Source organism: Chamaea fasciata, unplaced genomic scaffold (genome assembly GCF_029207755.1).
Source record: "Chamaea fasciata isolate MVZ Bird 193981 ecotype frontalis unplaced genomic scaffold, bChaFas1.0.hap1 SCAF_12, whole genome shotgun sequence".
Lineage (NCBI taxonomy): Eukaryota > Metazoa > Chordata > Aves > Passeriformes > Sylviidae > Chamaea > Chamaea fasciata.
The window spans coordinates 17304134-17324045 of NW_027094097.1; the positions used below are offsets into that span (position 1 = coordinate 17304134).

At 41.0% G+C, this 19912-nt stretch overlaps 1 protein-coding gene across 1 annotated transcript in view; it reads right to left on the reverse strand.

Annotated features, from left to right (window-relative positions):
* Nucleotides 1-18699, reverse strand: part of LOC136296044 (cadherin-8-like) — a 138070-nt gene extending 119371 nt beyond the window's left edge. Inside the window, exon 1 of the mRNA XM_066194857.1 lies at nucleotides 18358-18699. Coding sequence (XP_066050954.1) covers nucleotides 18358-18609 — 252 coding nt within the window. The 5' untranslated portion in view covers nucleotides 18610-18699. The remainder of the gene's footprint in view (nucleotides 1-18357) is intronic.
* Nucleotides 18700-19912: the final 1213 nt, after the last annotated feature.

The following is a 19912-nucleotide window of genomic DNA, read 5'->3' on the forward strand; positions in this document are numbered from 1 at the left end:
ATTAAAGGTCTGTGACGAGAAGAGACGAGCAGCAACAAGGATAAACAATTGTGAGTTACATCTATTGCGCACAATCTATGGCCTGTAGAGTGGAACTGTGTCCTTGTCATTTGTATTTACTGTGAGAACTTCCACAGATCAACAGAGAAATAAAACACAACCCCAGGACGGGTGAGGCTGGAGGGACCCCAGGGGCTGCTCTGGTGCCACCTCCCTGCTCCAGCAGGGCCATCCCAGAGCACAGGGCACAGCAGTGTGTGCACAGGGCTCTGCAATATCCCCAGGGAGGAGCCTGCACAGCCTCTGGGCACAACCTGCTCAGGGCTGGGCACTGCCCAGGGCACGAGCTGTGCCTCCTGTGCAGGGGCAGCTCCGGGGCTCAGCCCTGCCCGTGGCTCTGGGGCCATTGCTGGGCCTGGAGCAGAGCCTGGGGCTGCTCTGCCCTCCCTGCACACAGGGACAGACATGGGGGCACACAGGGACACACAGGGACACCCAGGGCCCCTCTCAGCTGGGGCTCCTCTCCAGGATGAGCAGCCCCAGCTCCCTCAGCCTCCCATGGGCATGGAGATGCTCCAGTCAAAAGAAACAATAAAAGTCTGTCAGATTCTCTACTACCCCTAGTGTTTAAAGATTTCCCCCCCCCCCTAACATTGCAGGGTGATATTAATAAGGGTATAAATCAGTTTGACTGATCGAAAATAGATTGAATTTACCTGCCTAATTATGCCTCACTTTGGCTTAACTGTGAGCACTGTGGAGAACAACTAACCCCAGTAGGCTGCTCTGCTGTTCTGCCTTTGCACTTGCAACATTGGTTTCTCTTGATACAATATTTCAGAGGATCAAAGACAAAGACTATGTAGGTAAGAATCAGCAATGAAAACGTTTCATTCACAGTATACTTGCCACCCTTTTTTATTTAGCTAAGAGAGCTTGGAACAAAATACTTCATTCCAGCTCAGAAACACTGTAACATTTGTATTAACATGCATTGTTCTTGTGGTTTTTAAACCCCACAAAAATGAGTCTAAAATAATACTACCCTGGACCCTGAGAATGTATTTTGTACCTGTCCCAATGGCGCTGCTATCTCTTTTTTTTTTTTTTTTTTTTCATATTCACCCCTTCTTCTAATATGCAGATAATAACAATCCATGGCTATATAACCATAAACACCAGAGAATCCATTTTAACCAGGAGACATAAAACAAATATACAGAGGTGTAGAGACAAAGCAGTGCCTCACAGATGTAGGGAGCCATACAAATACACAGTTTACATGTTTATTACTGCCAGTGTATTCTTGACTCACTCTTGCAAACAGCCTCAGGGTAGTGACTCCAGCAGGGTGAGCATCGGCTAAATCCAACAAAAGGAAGAAAAACAATACATACATTTTTCATTTTTCTTATGGCACAAGACTGAGCACTCTACTCTGGGCAAGAGTCCCTCAAGAGTATGAAGAATATGTGCTACAAATGGCTTTAGGGTGCTCACGAGTGACTGTTTCCTTTCCAGATACAGAAAAGCTTGTAATGGATTCCTCTGTCTCTAGGGAAACTTTTAAAACCGAACCAAAATTTCAGTATTATTTTGCAGATAGAATGAATTTGTTGCTGTAAACCTAACTGCAGATGCACAGATTTTATTTAAGCTGCATTTTTAGAACTAAGAAGTCAAAAAATCAGTTTTGAAGGGGTAAGCTTTTATCGAAATTAATAGGGCAGGACATGCAGCTGGCTGACGTATGGCTAATGTGGTACTTCTCAGAGCTTTTAACATACTTTGCTGATTGTTTGCTCAAGGCATATGGTTTGAATGAGCTGGGCAGTGCACAGTGCAGCTGGCAGACTAGATATCCAAATCTGGCAGTAAGACTCAGTTATGTGGCACTAGGTATCAAATTTGCCTGAATTTTATGTTCTGAATTCTGCCATACCCAGAGAAATTTGAAGCTACTTCAGACAGTACTACAGTAGATGTAAATGCTTCAAATCTTGCAGCAATAACTACAGCTGACCCATGTGGTGGAGGAATAATCTGAGAAGGGCAAAAGCTTTTTTGTAGAGCAAGGAAATTACAAAAAGCTTTCATTAAACAAACCCAGGATTTTCAAAATGGGCAAGCACCATTTTCTGTAGTGCGCAGATTGGGAAACTGTGACAGGTGCTGTTCCAAATACACATTCATTTCAATCAAGCAAAGAATAGGAAGTTTTTGGCAGCTTGTCCTGTTTCCACCATTACCTCCCATAAGCTAAGTCAGTGGTTTCAGCCTCAGCTCTGATATTCAGGAAGATCTACAAAACTCTCCAACACTATCTGAATACAATTTTTGTATTAATTTAATAAATGAAGCATCATTTTTGGACTCTCAGCATAATAAACTCTCATTTGCACTGAGTAGATTCATAAATTCATGCTGTTAAAACTGTTTTCATCAGAAATGGGCAAACCTCCTGTGGTGCCCATTCATATTCCAGTTCTGAACTGCAGGAGTGTGTTTGCCAGTCACAAGTGCTCAGTTATTATTGCAGAGTTTCCTTTATTGCTGCTTGAAAAGCCAATATAGATACTAAAAGTGACTCTCTCATCTCAGGGTACATACAACTGCATATTTCTGAGGATATATTCACATATTTTCAGTGAAGTGCATCCCATTTTTATGCCACATGAACCCAGTGTGATGAATTAAGATGAATACTAAGAGGAACAGAGAAGCAGCAAGTTCCCTGCTCCAGACCTGCCTGACTGTGTCAAAGTCTTCGTAATAAAAGGTTTGTTTGTTGTAATGAAAATGTTCACTGAGCTCCAAGAGAATTCCAACAATGGATGTCTCACACAAACAAATACAACAGCACAGAGTCTCCTTTCAGCTCAAATATTAATCTCCTAACTTTAGAAAGAAACTAATTTTTTGACATTCCTATTTCCAACAGAGAAAGTCTCATTCATTTGTGAGGCTTACCAGTATCTTAAATGACAATGAACAGCTGGACAATTAAAAAAAAAAAAAAAGATTAATTGCTTTGAAATCTTCCTTTTTGATATTCCCACAATCCTTTCTTCCCACTCCGTAAGTTGTCCTAATGATAATACTGAACATGGAGTCAGCACAGATATGCTGCACTTGGACAAATTGAAAGTAAATGGCAAAGGATTTAAAAAAAAAAAAAATTATCTCTCTCAAACTTCAGTTTCCTTATCAGCATAAAGCAATGCAGAGAAGGAAAAAAATAAGTATGAGGAGCAAAGGTTTCATCATCTTGGAAGAGAAGTGCTCCACTAAGTTCTTGAACCTTTTGAAGCTGACCCTGTGAGCAACGAATTGAATGTGCAAAGGAGACTGTTTTACAGGACAAAAGGATACAAAGCACAATAAAAATGTCATATACACTGAAGTGAAGTTTGTGGAAGCTCATTTCAGTAGCAAGGAGGCACAATGCAGCTGGAAAAGGTGCGTGGTACCCGTTTCTAGTCCAGCAAATAATGCAGAACTTGTACAAGCTCACCCAGCAGCTCTTTAGAGAGACGTCACTGCAGATGTTCTGACTCGTGCCGGGGAATGTGCCACCCCTCTGACTTCCCTGCTGTGGCCTTTGCACTGTCTGCACTCTAAGGGGAGCTTTTCATTATCTTAAATTTGTATTTTAAAATCTGAACACATTATCCAGCCCTAAGACTTGACAAAATGTGCAAAGACACATTCTTTTATCTGCAAGGCCTGATTTACAGACAGGCTCAAAGCATGTGCAAGCTTCACAAGAGACACTGACTAATGTTAAGCCCAGCTATATATAAAATAGTCTGAGGTACAGTTCAAAGATTATTGAGAGGAAATAAGGAGTGTTAGAGGTCATCTCACCTACAAAGAAGAAGTGCCATCAGAGGATGACAAAATTTGATTTCCTAAGCAACACCCAGGTCATTTAGCTCTTGGGTCCAGGCGAGGTCAGTTCTCTAGCACCAATCTGGACATTGGCAGATGGCTTCTGAGAGTCACAGAGACTTAGAATTCTATCCACCAGCAGCTTCAGCAACTCTACCTGAATCCTCTCTAGCTCTGAAACAACGAAATGCCGTTTTCCAGGCTGGAAAAGAGGTGCCAGCCATCACTTTGCACAAATATAAGACTTCATCTTCACCAGGGTATAAAACCAGCCACACCCTCTCACAGAAGGCCTGAGGGACAGAGTTCCACAGCCAGGAAACGTGCTGACCGTGTCCTCACCCAGTATTTTACCCAGATAATTAGGCAGGTATTCGAAATTCCTCTCCCCAGGGCAGAAAGCTGAACAGCAGCTCCCGTCCTTTTCAATTCTCTTCCCCAGTTACACATTTTCTCTTTTGCCCTGGTCTTCGTTCTGCTCAGGATGTTCAATTCTTTTGTGCAAAGGTAAGAACTTTCAGAACAGAGCCAACTCAGACTGTCAAGACCCCTTGGAAGAAGGTCCTTGCTCCCCTGGAGATGGAATTCTGGCCTGAGCCACGAGCCTGACTCAGGAGAGAGTCAAAACCAAAGTTGTGTTACAGGAGCTTTCTACCTTCACTTAAATTCCAGACAGAGATAGGTGATCTGAGCTTTTTCCATCAGCAAATAAACCCAACTATTTATCAAAACTATTATCAAGTCACCTCATCTCCACTGCTGGTTTAACTCAGGCTAAAAATATAACTTCTGTATTCAGGGCTTTTTTTCTTTCTTGGGTTTTGGGGGTTTTTTTTAAATAATACTTGCACCAGATTTATAAAGCCAATTACTGAATACCCCATTTTTACCAATGTTTTCACAGTGAATTAAGGCAATAATTAGCAAAAAACTCACTAAGCATATTATCTTAGAATTCAAGTGTTAGAGCTGGACGAACTCAGTGGGTATTTTCATAGTAATGCAAAATAGAAAAATCTTGACCCAAGCATATAAAAAAACAAATTCTGACCTCAATTATCAGACTTTACATAGGACAGTCATGGAATAAACTAGCTAACTGAAAACAGAATTTAAAAACATCCAAAAGCTGGTCTTGAAGAATGAGCATAATCACACCATAAAATTCTGAATTACCAACTGCTGCATTTAAATTTGCAACTAAAGTCAAGCCAAACTTTTAAACTAGAATAGGGAGGGAAAAAAAAAGTCCTCCTGAGCCATAGAGAGTCTCCTTTAGCTTAAGCACAGTGAACAGGGCAGTTATCTTGCTGGGTTATACACTACACTACAGAACGGTGAATTATTTACAGCTGGGGACTGAAATGCTCTCTCAGTATCATCTTTCCCTGGGTTCTGTACTCACCAGAGCCCTTGATACTGAAATGAGTGAGAATAGAAATGAGAATGTTCAATTCCACAACAAACATGGAGGCTGAAAGGTTTCAGTGTAGGTCCAGCACAGATTAAACTGTCTGCTCAGCCTGAAACCAGTCCTCAGCTTTGTATCTGCAGTCCCTCAGGGCTTCCTTGTCTCCCCTTCAGCGTGATTTATGTCAGAAAGTTTGGAATAAATTAACTGTTCTGCTGGGTAGTGCAACTGAGAGGAATCCAAAGACATGCTGATTTCTTTCTTTATTTCCCTCCCCCTCACATTTACTTTGCTCAACACAGTAAGATAAAACCTGCATCGAGATGTGGTTTGGAGTTCTAAGCGGGCAAAAATAGAACTATTTAGAAAGGCTGTAAACTCCTGCTATAAGCCAGTGTTTAAATAATGTATTAGACATATCTATATATACACAAAGACACAACACATGCACTTAGACTAATATATAGCGTGTGTGTGTACATGTTCACTTGCAGTTCTGCATTAATCAAATGGAATATTCTGTACTAGAAATGTGGTACCAATAACTCAAAATAGAAGTCCTGTTCAAGTTGCCTTGTACAAGCTTGTTTGAGTTCTAATTATGTGCTGAAATTCTCCCCTTTAATGCCTAGGTCTATTTGAAGGTTAGCTTTTGGTCCCATGGAGATAAAGGAAAATGTGCCAACATTTGAGAGATTTGATTACCTGTATAAAATTATGCTTGCTCATTTTTCCTTGGCAAGATACTCTTGGGGAAAGTTATATTAAAGAGAGAATAGAAATAGTGTACATCCAAAGAAAATATTTTCCAATTATGCTTCACAAGATGCAGAAAGTATTACTTGTTATGGAGGATTATGAATGAGATAATTACTGAGAGCCTAATGTACCTAAAGCTACAATAAAGGACAGAGAAAATCATTAATAAGTGGTTATTGACTGTTCTTCCTGGTCTTTGTAATAAAAGGCCAGAACAGTAGCAAGGACAAACCTTTCCCCAGTTTGGCTGTGACAGGTTATACACAACAATACCTTTTCTATTTACATGGCCCATCATTAATTTCTATAAGTGAAACCGTAGCAGGTTTGATTTAGCACACAAAACACTTTATGCCTCTCCAAACAGCTTTAACAAGAAATGTTTCATATGAAGAGTCAATTGAAAATAGTGGAGATTTAGAATGAGGATGAACGCTCCCTCTATTAAATGATTTCATTGCACGCATTCCTAATGAGCAATCTGCACTTCCAAAAGAATCCAGACCAGTGTTCCATTGGTAAGGCACAGAATGACAAAACACTCTTAAAGATTAAAGGATGTCTCATTACCCCTTTTTGATACTCTGATGAATTAAATAATAACCCAATTATTTCTGAGAAGCCCAGCAAAGAATGTTTGAGCTCCCATGTTCAGGATTACAACACAGGTGTGATCAATAGGGGAGATTATAAAATAAAGGATTTCTGAGTGGCCGCAAATCTTTTCTTAGTGCAAAGCAGAACATGGTACCATGTTCAAAATTACCTTCAGTGCATTCTCTTTTTTTTTTTCCTCTTTCCCTTTCAGCTCCCAATCCTGCTGCATAGAGTATGAAGGCACAGACACTAGAGAAAAGTTCAACAGCATTTCCAAAAGAATGAGAGAGGTCGCAAACATTACAGGGGTCAATCTACATGGACTTGCAGTGCCTGAATGAAGCCCACAAGAAAGATGGAGAGAGACTATTTACAGGAGCCTGGAGAGACAGGACAAGGAAAAATGGCTTCAAACTGATGGGTTTAGGTTTAGACTGGATATTAGGAAATTTTTTTTTCCCTGGCAGGGTGGGCAGGCCCTGGCACAGGGTGCCCAGAGAAGCTGTGGCTGCCCCTGGATCCCTGGCAGTGCCCAAGGCCAGGTTGGACACTGGGGCTTGGAGCAGCCTGGGACAGTGGGAGGTGTCCCTGCCCATGTCAGGGATGGGTCTGGATGGTTTTTAAGGCTCCTGATCTCCCAGTGTGGGCACCAGGGGAGGGGGATTGTGCCCCTCTGCCCTCTGGTGAGAGCCCACCTGCAGGGCTGCCCCAGCCCTGGGCCAGCACAGCAAGGAGCTGGAGCTGCTGGAGAGAGCCCAGAGGAGGATCCAGCATGAGCACAGGGATGGAGCAGCTCTGCTGGGAGGAAAGGCTGGCACAGCTGGGATTGTTCACCTGGACAGGAGAAGATCCAGGGTGACCTCATTGCAGCCATTCCACCTGACAAGGAAGGCACCCAAGAAGTGTGGTTTTCTGGTTTTCTTGTGCTCTTACACTTCCTTCGTGCCAGAAAGAGCAACAGTTTTCCTAATGAAACCCCTGCCTTACTGGTTTACTGTGGTTCCCCTCAACAGAAATCCCTTCAATATGCCCTTACACACCTTCCAACCTGCTCACACATGACACACACCAGTTTTCATCTCAGTGTAGTCAGGGCTCTTTGTTTCACCTCCCTGGCTCCATCAGACCGTGCATAAACCGTATTTTAGACTTTACATTAAATACATTAGGATGGACTGGATGCCTAGTGAAACTGGAAAACACATCTGCCACATCTGTCTGGTTTAGAGCTAGAAAATATCTCCCGTGTTACCCAGTTTTTGAAGAACTTGCAGATGTAATCCTGAGTCTGAATACATGTTGTCTGTGGGATAAACCCTGCCTCAGCCATGCTGTGGTTTTTCTCACTCTAAGTATAAAGCACATGCATTTCATCCCCCATTCAAAGCACTGCAATGAACCTACTGTCTCAGAGGTGACCTCCAGCCTGACAGAGCCAAGTTTTGCTTTACTATCCATCAGTCTGTCCCCCATAGAGAATTGCCTGCTACAGAATTTGTGCAGAATGCATTTGATTTAGATAGAAACATTTACTGAAAAATTCCCTTCAAAATCCAAATACTTGGTTTTGCATACAGGCTGCTCAGTTCTATGCAGTCCTTGGCTTATCAGTGATAGGCAGGAACAAGCAGGTGGTCTTTTGGAAGGGCAGAATTTAGATCAATTACAAAATAACTATTTAATGGAATGATCAGTGCCATTGCCTTCTACACAGAAAAAAAAAAAGCCTAATGTTGCCTGACAATTTAGTGTTGTCCATTTTCTTTCCCTTTTTTTTTGAGCTGTGATAATTCCACTGGGCCAACATATAGAAGTATACACATATTTCCTATTATATCTCATTTCAGTTATTAATAATTACATATCTCAATTAGACAGCAACAGCTTTGAGGCAGGAATTGTCTCCTACTCAACAAAATGGATCAAAATTTTAGCCAAGGCTTCTTGATATAAATGGTAACATTAACAGTTTTCACATTTACTGCTACTCAGTGCATCAGTCCACATTTGCTGTAGCTGAGAGTGCTTTGAGGATATGTACAACATTTTAAAAAAAATGCCCAAGAAAAAAATTTACATTGAGATTTCTTTCAAAAACCCCATAGTTTAAATATCAGTTTGGTCTTACAGACCAAGTAAAATCCTGGTATATGACTTAAATGATTAAAATAATTCCATTTGCTGGTACGAAAACTCAATTAAAAGTCCTTGTACATTTAGAGCACCTGCTCTCAGTTCATGCAGGATACCCAACAGCATAATCAAGACCCATTAATTAGCAGAAATAAATGAACAAGTTGGAAATACTGTGTTGGCATTAAGTCTTGTTTCAGATGATTTTATGTGAAGAAAGACACACAAGCATTTTCCCTTTGCCTCTGGACGTATTTTCTTGTCAGTATGGCAGGACAATAACAGGAATTGCAAAGTGTGCCAGTGGTCTACGTAAAATGCTTTAGACTGCATAATAATCAGAGAACAGGTGGCCTGAAAAACAGGCAATTTAAAATTTAAAAAAAAAAGGAAAGAGGAGTGAAAAGGGAATAGCAAGATAGCAAGGATGTCAGTAATTCCATTTAGAAACCTTTTCTGTAAAAATACAGCAGATTTTTAATAAGCTCTCAGAGGTGAGCACTACAAGATTCTGAGCCTTTTGCATCAGGCTTTAATGCACAGGTTCATGCTGCACCAATTCTGCTGCTGATTATCCCACACTAATTGAAAACTACAGTGGTTTTGCCCATTCACTTTAAAATCCTGACTACTTAGATTGGGTGTGCAACATGTCATAGATCCTGATGATGCTTGTGGCATGCTGACCTTAGAAAATAACAGGATGGAAGAGGTGTGGTTTAGTTCAGCTCCTCTGTCCCCCGTGTGCTGCACAGCTGGATGCCCACCACCAGCTCTGCCCTTACTAAAATCCCCCTTTTCTCCCTGGCAGCAGCACCCCGATTGCACACAGGCAGTTCCCTCGGCCAGGGAAAGGAGAATTAGCTAATGTGGCTTCTGGATGGAAACCAGCAAACGACTGGGGCCCTCTGAACTGCTCTGAAATCCCTTTTTGCTGTGTGCCTGCAGCGCTGCTGCTCGCCTCCAGTGATGCTCTCCGAGCCAGCCTTTTATTCCAGCACGTTCCCAGGCTGGAACAAACCTCAGCTTTGCCTCTGCTCACCAGGGGCTGGGTGGGAAGCAGCGACTGAGCTCAGACCCTGGAGCAAGGAAAGGGATGTCTTCTGCGGCTCCTAATGATTCCTGCGGTTAATTCAGAAATGCCACTGACAGTCTCCAGGGAGAGCTACACTTACTTTTGCTTAGCTGCTGGCATGACTGCTGTAAAATAAAGGCTTGAAAAGAAATCCTTGCAGGGGAATTTTTACACTAAGAGGGAGTCCTCAGGAAAAAGGAAAGTTATAAAGTACTCTGTATCACTACAGGTATTCCGCCGGGATCACTGAGAGGCTATTCAAACATATTAATATTTGCCTAAGTATCCTTAGGAAATTTATCTGCATTTATTTTACAATTCTACATGCTTCACACATTGCTTGCAAATAATAGTTACCTTTAAACACCACCTAAAATACTCATTGCAGAAAATTATTTCTGTAACGAAACTGACACCGTAAATTGCCCAATATCAACATCCCTGGCTTTGTCAAAAAAAAAAAAAAAAAAAAAAACAAAAAAAAAAAAAAAAAAAAAAAAACAAACAAAAAAAAAAAAACTGGAAACCAAAACCAAAAGCCAAACACCAAAGAAAAGACCCTCAGCTGTGAATTCCTTGGTGTCTTGCACCACACACACTATGGTTTCCTTTTTCATTTCGACTTTACCAGAATAGCAAGAAACCCCAGCTTTTAAAACAGAACTTTCAAGAAACAAAATTTATGCAAACTCATTCTCGTTATTTTCACTTGAAAACTTCTCTTTCTTGTGATTCCTGTGATTGTACATTTATCACGCCTTAAAAAAACAGTGCTGCCCAGCAGCTACAAAGCCTTTCTCAGGTGTGGCTCAGTTCATGAGGTTCAGCTACACAGCTCTTACTGCAAGCCCACAGCCACCAAAAGAATTGGTCCCAAAGCATTTCTCCTTTTAATACAAAATTAAGGTTTTTGTTACACAGATCCATGGCAAATTGAGGAATATCCCATCAAGACCTGAGAACAATAAAACTTCCCTTTCACTTTATTGGTTGAAAGACACATCCTGGCACTTTTGGGAAATCACAACTACCTGAGAGCTCATGGATGGATGGGAAATACGTTTGTCAAGTTCAGCGAGGACAAATTTTAGCAAAAAACTCCCCTCACAATTGGCACTAATTGGTAGTTAAATTGACAACTGGAACTGAAGCATCCTGACAGCACGAGGGGTGGGCCCTACAGGTAGAAATTGAAAACCATTTACTGAAGCAATGTTGGAAAGATTAAACGATCATAGGGCATCTCAGAATATCATGGGGAAGACTCAACTCAATTTTTCATAGTTTCACTTCAGCATTTTGCATGCATACAGGGACAACGTTTCACTGAGAGAAAGATAAAGTTTTCAAATCAAAATATTGAAAAGCACACAAGCTTCTAATTCTTTACAAACAATCAAAATGCTCAATATTAGCTACTCTTTTTTCAGAGTACCAGAAATTTTTGTGGCTCTAGAAAAACATGACAAAGAAATTAAAGGGAATAATGCCAAAGTAACATATACCATTCCTTTTTATTGAGAAAGGAAACTTTTAAAAAAAGCACCAATCCCAAACAAAACAGCCAAAAAAACCCCCAAAATTAATAATATTAAAAAACCAGCAAAACCCCTGCCCAACTTTTAAGTTATTCTCCACATCATAGACGTTTTCCTACTCCATGAAAGAAAATGCAGGCAGCTGAGGAGGTGCCTGGTGTTTTGCAGTTTGACCCTTTAAGATGCTGGATTCATAAGTAACTGATAAAATGCCTCTTTGAAGTTATTACCAGTCCTGTTCTATAGCTGATGTTCAAGGGGTTTAAGTTGTGTCTCTGCTTAAATTGTGGTTATATCATGCCCCAGGCTGGAGATGAAGGAGCATGAAAGTGTTCAACTTTATTCAGTAATACGCCCAGAATATACAGAAATGAGATTTTCAGTGTCTGGAGATATGTCTTGTTTCTTAAATCTTAAAGAAATCAGTAAAATATTTTTTATACTGTAGTAGGAAATGCAGACAGTGCTGGGTCAGTCAAATTCTTGCCTAAATTTATGCTTTACGTTTAATTCTTCTTCTTGGAAGTTGTTCTCAGTTAAAAAAGAAACAAATGAAAGTTGTGCAGGCTCAGGAATATTTTTTAAAAACCCAACACTTTTATCAGGCTTCTATAAAATGTTGTCTGCTATACTTATTGTCTTTGCAGTAACATTTAATTATGAAGAGTTTTTCTCAGCTAGTTATACTCCTGCTTACTAAGCCAATTGAGACTGTGCAAACTGGAGCATCCTGAGCAGTACACAGTCACCTCTTCCCCTTCAAGCACACAAAAAGCAGGGGGAATTAGTACTTTTTCATAAAGAATGCAGTAGCAAAATAATTGACACATTTCAGCTTCCGGGAATTTATTAAACTTAAGCAGGAAAATTAGTGTATAATTACGGGTGCAAAACAACAACAAAAATCTACGGCTCAGAAGGCAGTGTTGACTTTGCAACATTTCAAATAGTGAATATTTTATGGCATGCATTTAAATCATAGAAAAACATACAAGTGTGTCTTAGGGAAAAAAAAAAAGGTAGAATATATTTAACATGGTGTCGTGTTTGCTGTTCTGTGAAAACTTTTACAAAGCCTTAATGCAGGATTATGCTATATCCTATGAAACTAATGCTAAGATTTGGCTACTCCTACATGCCACAAGAATTTTTTCACTCAGGGAAACCATGTAATTCATCCCCCAAAATACTGCTAGCCTTAGTTATATACATTCCTGGTTTGCATCACTTGAGTACAACAGTATTTCCAGGCAGCCATCATAATCACAAGCTCAGGGCAGGAATGAAAAGCAAAATGTGAGGAAGGAACTTGTTTAATTAAAACCTGATTTATTTCTCCTGTTTGCATCACTTGCGCTTCAACAGAACTGGCCATGATTTTAAACAAGTAACATTTTACCATTTCGTGGTGAAGACAGAAAATGCATGTTGGTGAAGAAATCAAGGATTGCACAGAGCATGGATAATGTAGAACATACAGCTCCAAGCTATTTATAAGTGCTGTCTGAATTTCCAGGTTGGGGTTTTACAGGAGCTCAGCCTGAAGCACTTGACTGTGAAAACAGAGGATGCCTCTCCACTGCTCCTCCTACAGGAAAATTGTTCCTCCTCTGCAGGCCTGAACCCAAGCCCCAAACATCAAGGGAAAAATAAAAATCGCTGTTGCTCCAAACAGCAAAAGTCGCCCAGCTTCCTGATCCCGCAAGCCACACAAGAAAATCTGCATTGAAGGGTATGAAAAGACAAAATCCACGTAATTCAGAAGCAGTCACAGATGGAAAACGCCTCCCTGAGCTCAGCACAATAAGGAGCTGGGCTGGCCACGCTGGTTCTGAGCCTCACCAACACAGTCTCACTGGTTTCCTCCCATCCAGGATTTTCAGAGCACCTTCTCCAGAGCCCTGGACCTGGCACAGATGTGCCACAGGGGCTGCTCTTGCCTGCCATGCTCACTTCCCAAATCTCCTCTCACAGACAAAACAGGCAATATGTTCTTTTGGGACTGGAAACAGGGAAATCCAAAAAGTCCGGGGGAGTTTCTGGGACAACTCCACAATTGCCAGTGGAGTGGTGTGACACAGACAGCACCAACCTGAGTGACTGCTGGTGGATTTTGTGTCTGAACCCAAATTTGGATTCATTTACCAGTAAGCCAGACAACATAAACCAAACAAACAACTGTGGCCTTCATTCCCTCTTTCACTCTCTCCATGCTTTGTGAGGTTTACCAAAGACAACAAGTGCCAGATTCTGCACCATGGATGAAGCACCCTGGGTGTACAGACAGGCTGGAACAAGAAGCTGGAGAGGTGACACTGGAAGGGTGCTGGCACTGCCCAGGCTCCCCGGGGAATGGGCACGGTCCCAAAGCTGCCGGAGCTCCAGGAGCCTTTGGACAGCACTGCCAGGGGGGCACAGGGGGGATTGTTGGGGGGTCTGGGCAGGGACAGAAGGTGCACTTGGATGATCCTTGAGGATCCCTTCTACCTAAGGACATTCTTTGATTCTAATTACAAACAACTGCTATTGCATTAACTATCCCAGATTTTTGCTTAAAAACATCTATTAAACCCATTTAAAACATCCTAACCCATTTAAAGCATCACGAACAACACATGTTCCATAAAACAGGAGCTGCAATACCCCAAATGCAGCTTCCTAAAGCTTTTTCACTTTATTACCTATGTCATTGTGAATTCAGGGGCTGTCTCCTGTGAAAGAACAGTGGCATTTGCTACAGCCCAGATTTCACAGCACATCTGCCGTGGTGCTGTAAGTGCTTGCAGAGGAGAGGGAGAAAATGCAGCAGTGTATAGCAAGTAGAAGTTCCACCTAACTAATCAAGTCCACAGGGACAGCATGCAGTGTCACAAGACATATCACTCTACACTTGAATGAGGTTGTCAGCCACGGGGAGGCTGCAAACTGCTGACAGCACTGTGCAGGATGGGGAGGCTTCTAAAGAAGCTTTGTAAAGTACCTGCTTCTATGGGTGAAGGGGGGAAAAGGAAATAAAGCACAAAAGGGTATTTGCAAATCTGTCGCTCAGTAGTCTATTGCTGGGAATAAACCCAAACTCATTTGATGTGTGTTGCACGAACACAAAAAAGGCTACTTTGCAGGTTTCCCAAAATGCACATATACATTTTTACGTGTGCAGATCAAAATAGTATGTGACTGATTGAAATAAGAGTGATATAAAGCTATTAGAGAATGTCCAAAGAAGGGACACAGAGCACGAAGCTGTGCCAGGGGATGGTTATGCTGGAGATCAGGGAAAGGTTCTTCCCCCAGAGGGTGCTGGCACTGCCCAGGCTCCCCAGGGAATGGGCACAGCCCCGAGGCTGCCGGAGCTCCAGGAGCCTTTGGACAGCACTGCCAGGGGGGCACAGGGGGATTGTTGGGGGGTCTGGGCAGGGACAGGAGCTGGGCTGGATGATCCTTGAGGATCCCTTTGAACACAGGACATCCTATTCCATGATTCTATGAAAATACCATGTGGCAAAATAAATGCAATATGAGTATAGCCAAAAAAGAGTAAAAGAAAAACTAGAATATTTGTGGCATTTTATAGAGAAAATCTCATAAATTCAGTAAGCACTTTTTTACAGATGTGTGAACTCAAGCAGAGCTGCTCATTTTGAGCTTGATCCTACCAAACATAATGACAAAAATTGTCATTAAAAGTGCATATTGCTCAAATTCATTCTAAGAGGTTCAGGAATGAAAGCAAAAGATTTGCTACGGTCCTTTACTCGAGTCATTGAAGAAAGACACCACACTTTAGAAGGTGTTCACATTAATTCCTCCTATTAGTCTCACCCCAGATTACTTCATTTATTAGAGCAAATACACTGGGAATGCATTTATTATTCTATATCCATGCAGAACAGCAATGAACAAGCACCTCTGAAGTGTGTGCACTTGCATTGCAACACTTAAAACTCTGGAGAAGAGTCTTTATGTATGGAAACTGTTTCCTCTGGAAAAACTGAGCAGTTTAATACAAGATACTACAGACCTCTGCAGTCCTGTCTTGCAAAATTTCTCTACACTTCACAAACTTTGGTATGAGACCTTTTAGTGAACAGGAGGAACTTGCAGACTCTGCATTCGGGCTTTTATTTACAAAGTGATTTGTGTTCTGTTTGTATCCTATGAAATTAACCTCCGTTTTCAGTTTTATTTTGCTGATAAATTCCATCAATTCCATTAGGACCAAATGCTTCTACTCAGTGCCTTTCCACCCACTAGCACGAAAATCATTATTGAAGTATCAGTTCCATTCTGAGCAGTCCCTAAGAGCTGAATTTTCAGTGGGTTTTAAAGACACATTTGAGAACATATAACAAATTCTGCTTGTGTGTGTATTGTTTCTGTTTGTGCAAAACTTAGTTTTGTATTTATTCTCCAAGGCACCTAATTAAATGTTTGTACAAAACATACATGACTATGAAAAGTACCAGGTACACTCGACAACAGTGTAGAGGCAAAAATTGTAACAAAGATCTACATAATTAGATTTGCTTCTAAAATGTTTTCTTTGAAGCAATTAACTACCAAATAAAAGATTTGTTTGAAAATTATAGTAGAACTTTCAACATGTAAAAAGCACATGGCCAGCAATACTGACTCTGTAACAGGACAAAAGCACATTTATATCCAGCAAATGCAGCAAAAAATGGGGCAGACATTTGATATCAATCTCTCTACAATCTTAAGCCTCTCCGCACTAATTCACTATAGGCTGTTTTACTGAGTGTCCTTCATTCAAAGTCTGGCATAAAAAGGAAAAAAGGAAGTCGAGGTAAGTCATCGGGCAGAAAAAAATAGTCAATAAAGTCCCAGAACAAAGGAGATACCCCAGGTGTGCAAATCCTTTGGCAGGGGAAAACTCAAAAGGCTGGAGGAAGAGTGCAAGTGGAAAAGCCAGGGGGAGGAACCAGGTAAGTGTAAATCTACTGTGAGTTCTGAAAAGGAGGTTATTTTTAAATTGCCGTGGATAAGAAACCAATGAGGGTGACAGAGGACAAACCACAGCCCAGCTTCACAGGAAAGGAAAGCATTTTGCTTGTGACATCCTGTACACCCTTAAGTTTTGGGAAGGACTGCCAAGAAGTCTAATTGAGGGAGCCTCTGCTTTCCAGTCAGGGAGGATTAAGAGCAGCTCTGAAAGCTGTGGAGTCCCCCTGCTCCCACTGACTGCACCCCTGCCTGAAAGCAATGTTCTCAACTCTCACAAGCCTTAGGAAAGAAAAGTAAGTCAGAAATATGGATGATTCTTCTGGAGAGGGAGAAAAAATAGAGAGAAGAATTCCAAAAATATTCTAAGTCATTTTAATGAATAAACCAAAAATTTCTCACTATGGGAACAAACTTTGCTTCTTGCTCATTTCCGTCTATAACATGCAGTGTTTTAATTATGCAGCAGTCTCAACAAATAGACTGTCACAGCGTTTTAGCTAATTCTATTTAAAATGCCAGCAGAAGATGGGATAATGTCTTCCTTGGTTTGGCTTAGTTTAACCTACCCACTCCTATTCACCAATGACTCAAACAATTCAGGATATTATAACCACCAAAAAGCCCCTTAAAATAGTAGAAATATTTAGACCTGGATATACCCTGAAGATCAAAATACCACAAAGTACAAACCCAGGAATCTCCCCAGCTACTCAAAATAATTGTAAATGCTCCACTAAAATATTCCAGAAAGAATGGGTTGAATAAAACATTTTAAGATGTGAAATATGCACACTGCTGTCTCTGTGAAATTGAGATACGTTACTAACCCCAGAGAAACAAACAAGAACAGATACCAAATACCTGATAGAAATGTAAATTGGCACAGCACCAAAAGTCACTGGATAAAAAGCTCATTACACCTTCTGACCCTGAGTCTTGCCTGGAAAGTGGCTACACTAGGGAAGATTTGGGAATGCACTTGATCTGTGTTCTTTTCAGTAATAGATAGAGCTATTGACAGTCCCCATATTATACTATATGCTATTCATTTATCCATAGAAATTCCAAGATAACCATGAAATTAACTGCTATCCATAATTTTGTCTAGATTTTTTTTATTCAACCTCAGTAGCCAGCTAGTAAGATAATAATGCACTTGGGTGTTCAGAGGGAATTGAACTTTAGTGACGAACAATTAAGATATTTATACCTGCTCACTACCTAACATGCATTTATGAACAGATCATTCTCTTCTAAGAATAATTCTAAGGATAATTCATCCCTGATGGATACAGATGGCTCATACAAGTGCAAGGCTGATTCACTGACTGGAGGTAACACACTGAGCTACAGAATAAACTAACGCATGGCAACAAGCAAAGTTTTAGGGCAGCAGACAAGCTGGGACACTGAAATATATGATCATTTGCCCTGTGTAATTTTCCTAACTTTGGAAATAAATTACAAAATCCATGGCAATAATGTTATTCCATATGTGTGCATAGACCTCCATATAAACTAGGACCTCATCATTTGCTGTACAGTCCACACTTTCCTTTTTGGTTCCTGTTTTTTAAAAATCCCTAGAGCATAAACAACTTGATTCATCAGGCTGGAGATAGGTGACCTATAGGTGTAACAACCTTTTGGAATGCACAGGAACACACTGCAAAGAGCTGCTTTGGTAAAAATCTTCAGCTGACAGAGGTGAGGAGTGGTGACTAATGCTACAAAAGAAAGGATGTGAACACGCTTAGGGGCTTTTTGACAAACAGAATATGCATGTTTTTGATGGAAATAGCAGGTTAGCTAACTAGGAAACCGTGTCCTTACAACCATTTAAAACACAAATCTATGGATATTAGAGAATTATTCTGGAATCACAAAGCACCTCAGTCTGAAATTCCTTAGAGGAGTCTGAGTGACTGAAGACCTTCTCATGTCACACATTTACACATTCAGAGAAAAAAAACCAAATCTTGCCTTACCCGGCCAACTAGGATTGGTTCAGGTCCAGAAAATTCTTCCAATACAAACATTTGATTCCAAACCCAGCCTCTCCTGGAACGGTGCAAAACTCTCTGTTCTTCATTTAGCCTTTTTAGTCCTGTACTGGATCCACTTGGTAGTACTTGAGATTGATTCATTGGAGCCATATAAATGGAAGGAAGGACAGTAATCCATAATATTATTAATGGAGTCCATGTATCCATAAGCATTTCCGTTAGTCTTTCTGGCATTGTACCTCAAGCTACGCAAATCACCACAGAAATGAAATTATTATTTTGCTCTCCTCCAAACTGTAGCAATCCAATTCATCACGCAGTACAGAACATTTACTTACAGCTCCTCCATGTGTTTACAGCACAGTCAATGTAAAAATAGCTTAGATGATAAAAACATGATCCATTGAGTTTTCCAGTCATTAAAGATTCCTGGTAGGAGAAAGGAAAAAAGAAAGTTCAAATCAGTGACTAAAGAGCTTAGGAAAGCATTCTGAAACATCTTATTTACTTTTGCATCGTAAATAAGCCATGTTAGGTTTTAAATTTGTAGTTCATAATATTATTGCATAGTCAAATTGATTCTGTGTATTCTTTCATTGCCTGAAACACAGAGAGAAGACCCAGAGGAACAATTACACACACTTAAGAAAATATTCAGGCCCAAGAACTGGATGGGGCTTGCAGCAATCTGGTCTAGTGGAAGGTGTCCCTGCCCATGGCAGGTAGGTGGAAATGGAGTGTCCTGAAGGTCCCTCCCAACCCAGATCAATTCTGTGATCTTGCAGATCCCAGATCTTGCAGTTCATCTGAGGGTCTGAAGAAGCTCCCAACCGTCTCACTAGAGGTCGATTACAAACACATCCTCTGTCATATATGCAAATCAAAAGAACGTACTTGCATCCTTATGCTCCTTTCTTCCACAAGAAAAAAAAAAAACAAAAAAAACCCACCACAAGCTCCTCCTGAGTGTACAAGGTTCCAGCAGCCCACTGTCTGTTTAGCCATCACCTCTCTGCAGCAGCACCACTGCCCAGCAAACTCTTCACAGCCCAGCAGAGAAACAGCTCTACTGAATCGTCTGTGAAGTCCGTGATTCCCAAACCAGGCCACTACCAGGACCGAAGGAAACTCATTTATGCACATCTGCACTACAGGTCTCCCTGTCTCTCCTTCACTTTCAGAGAAAACACAGGGTCGTGTTTCATTTCAAAGACATTTTCCTAGATGGACACTTGGGAGAATTTTGTCCTTCTTTCCTTGCCCACCCTTTGATGTATAAAAAGGTCACACCAGGTTTCATCTCAGAGTAAATATTCCTTGAAATGGAAAGGCAAGTTAACATAGCAGGGCTGATGCCAGTGGGATGGGCAAACCCAGAAAGGCAGCCATGGATCACATGGAAAACTAGATGGGATGTGGCTCAGAGGGAAGGGCTGCATTACAGGGTTATGGAGTCATGTGAAAAGAGTATTTTTACATTTCTTTGATTCATATCCAAACAATCTCAGGAGAAACCACTATCTACAAGATAGTAGGA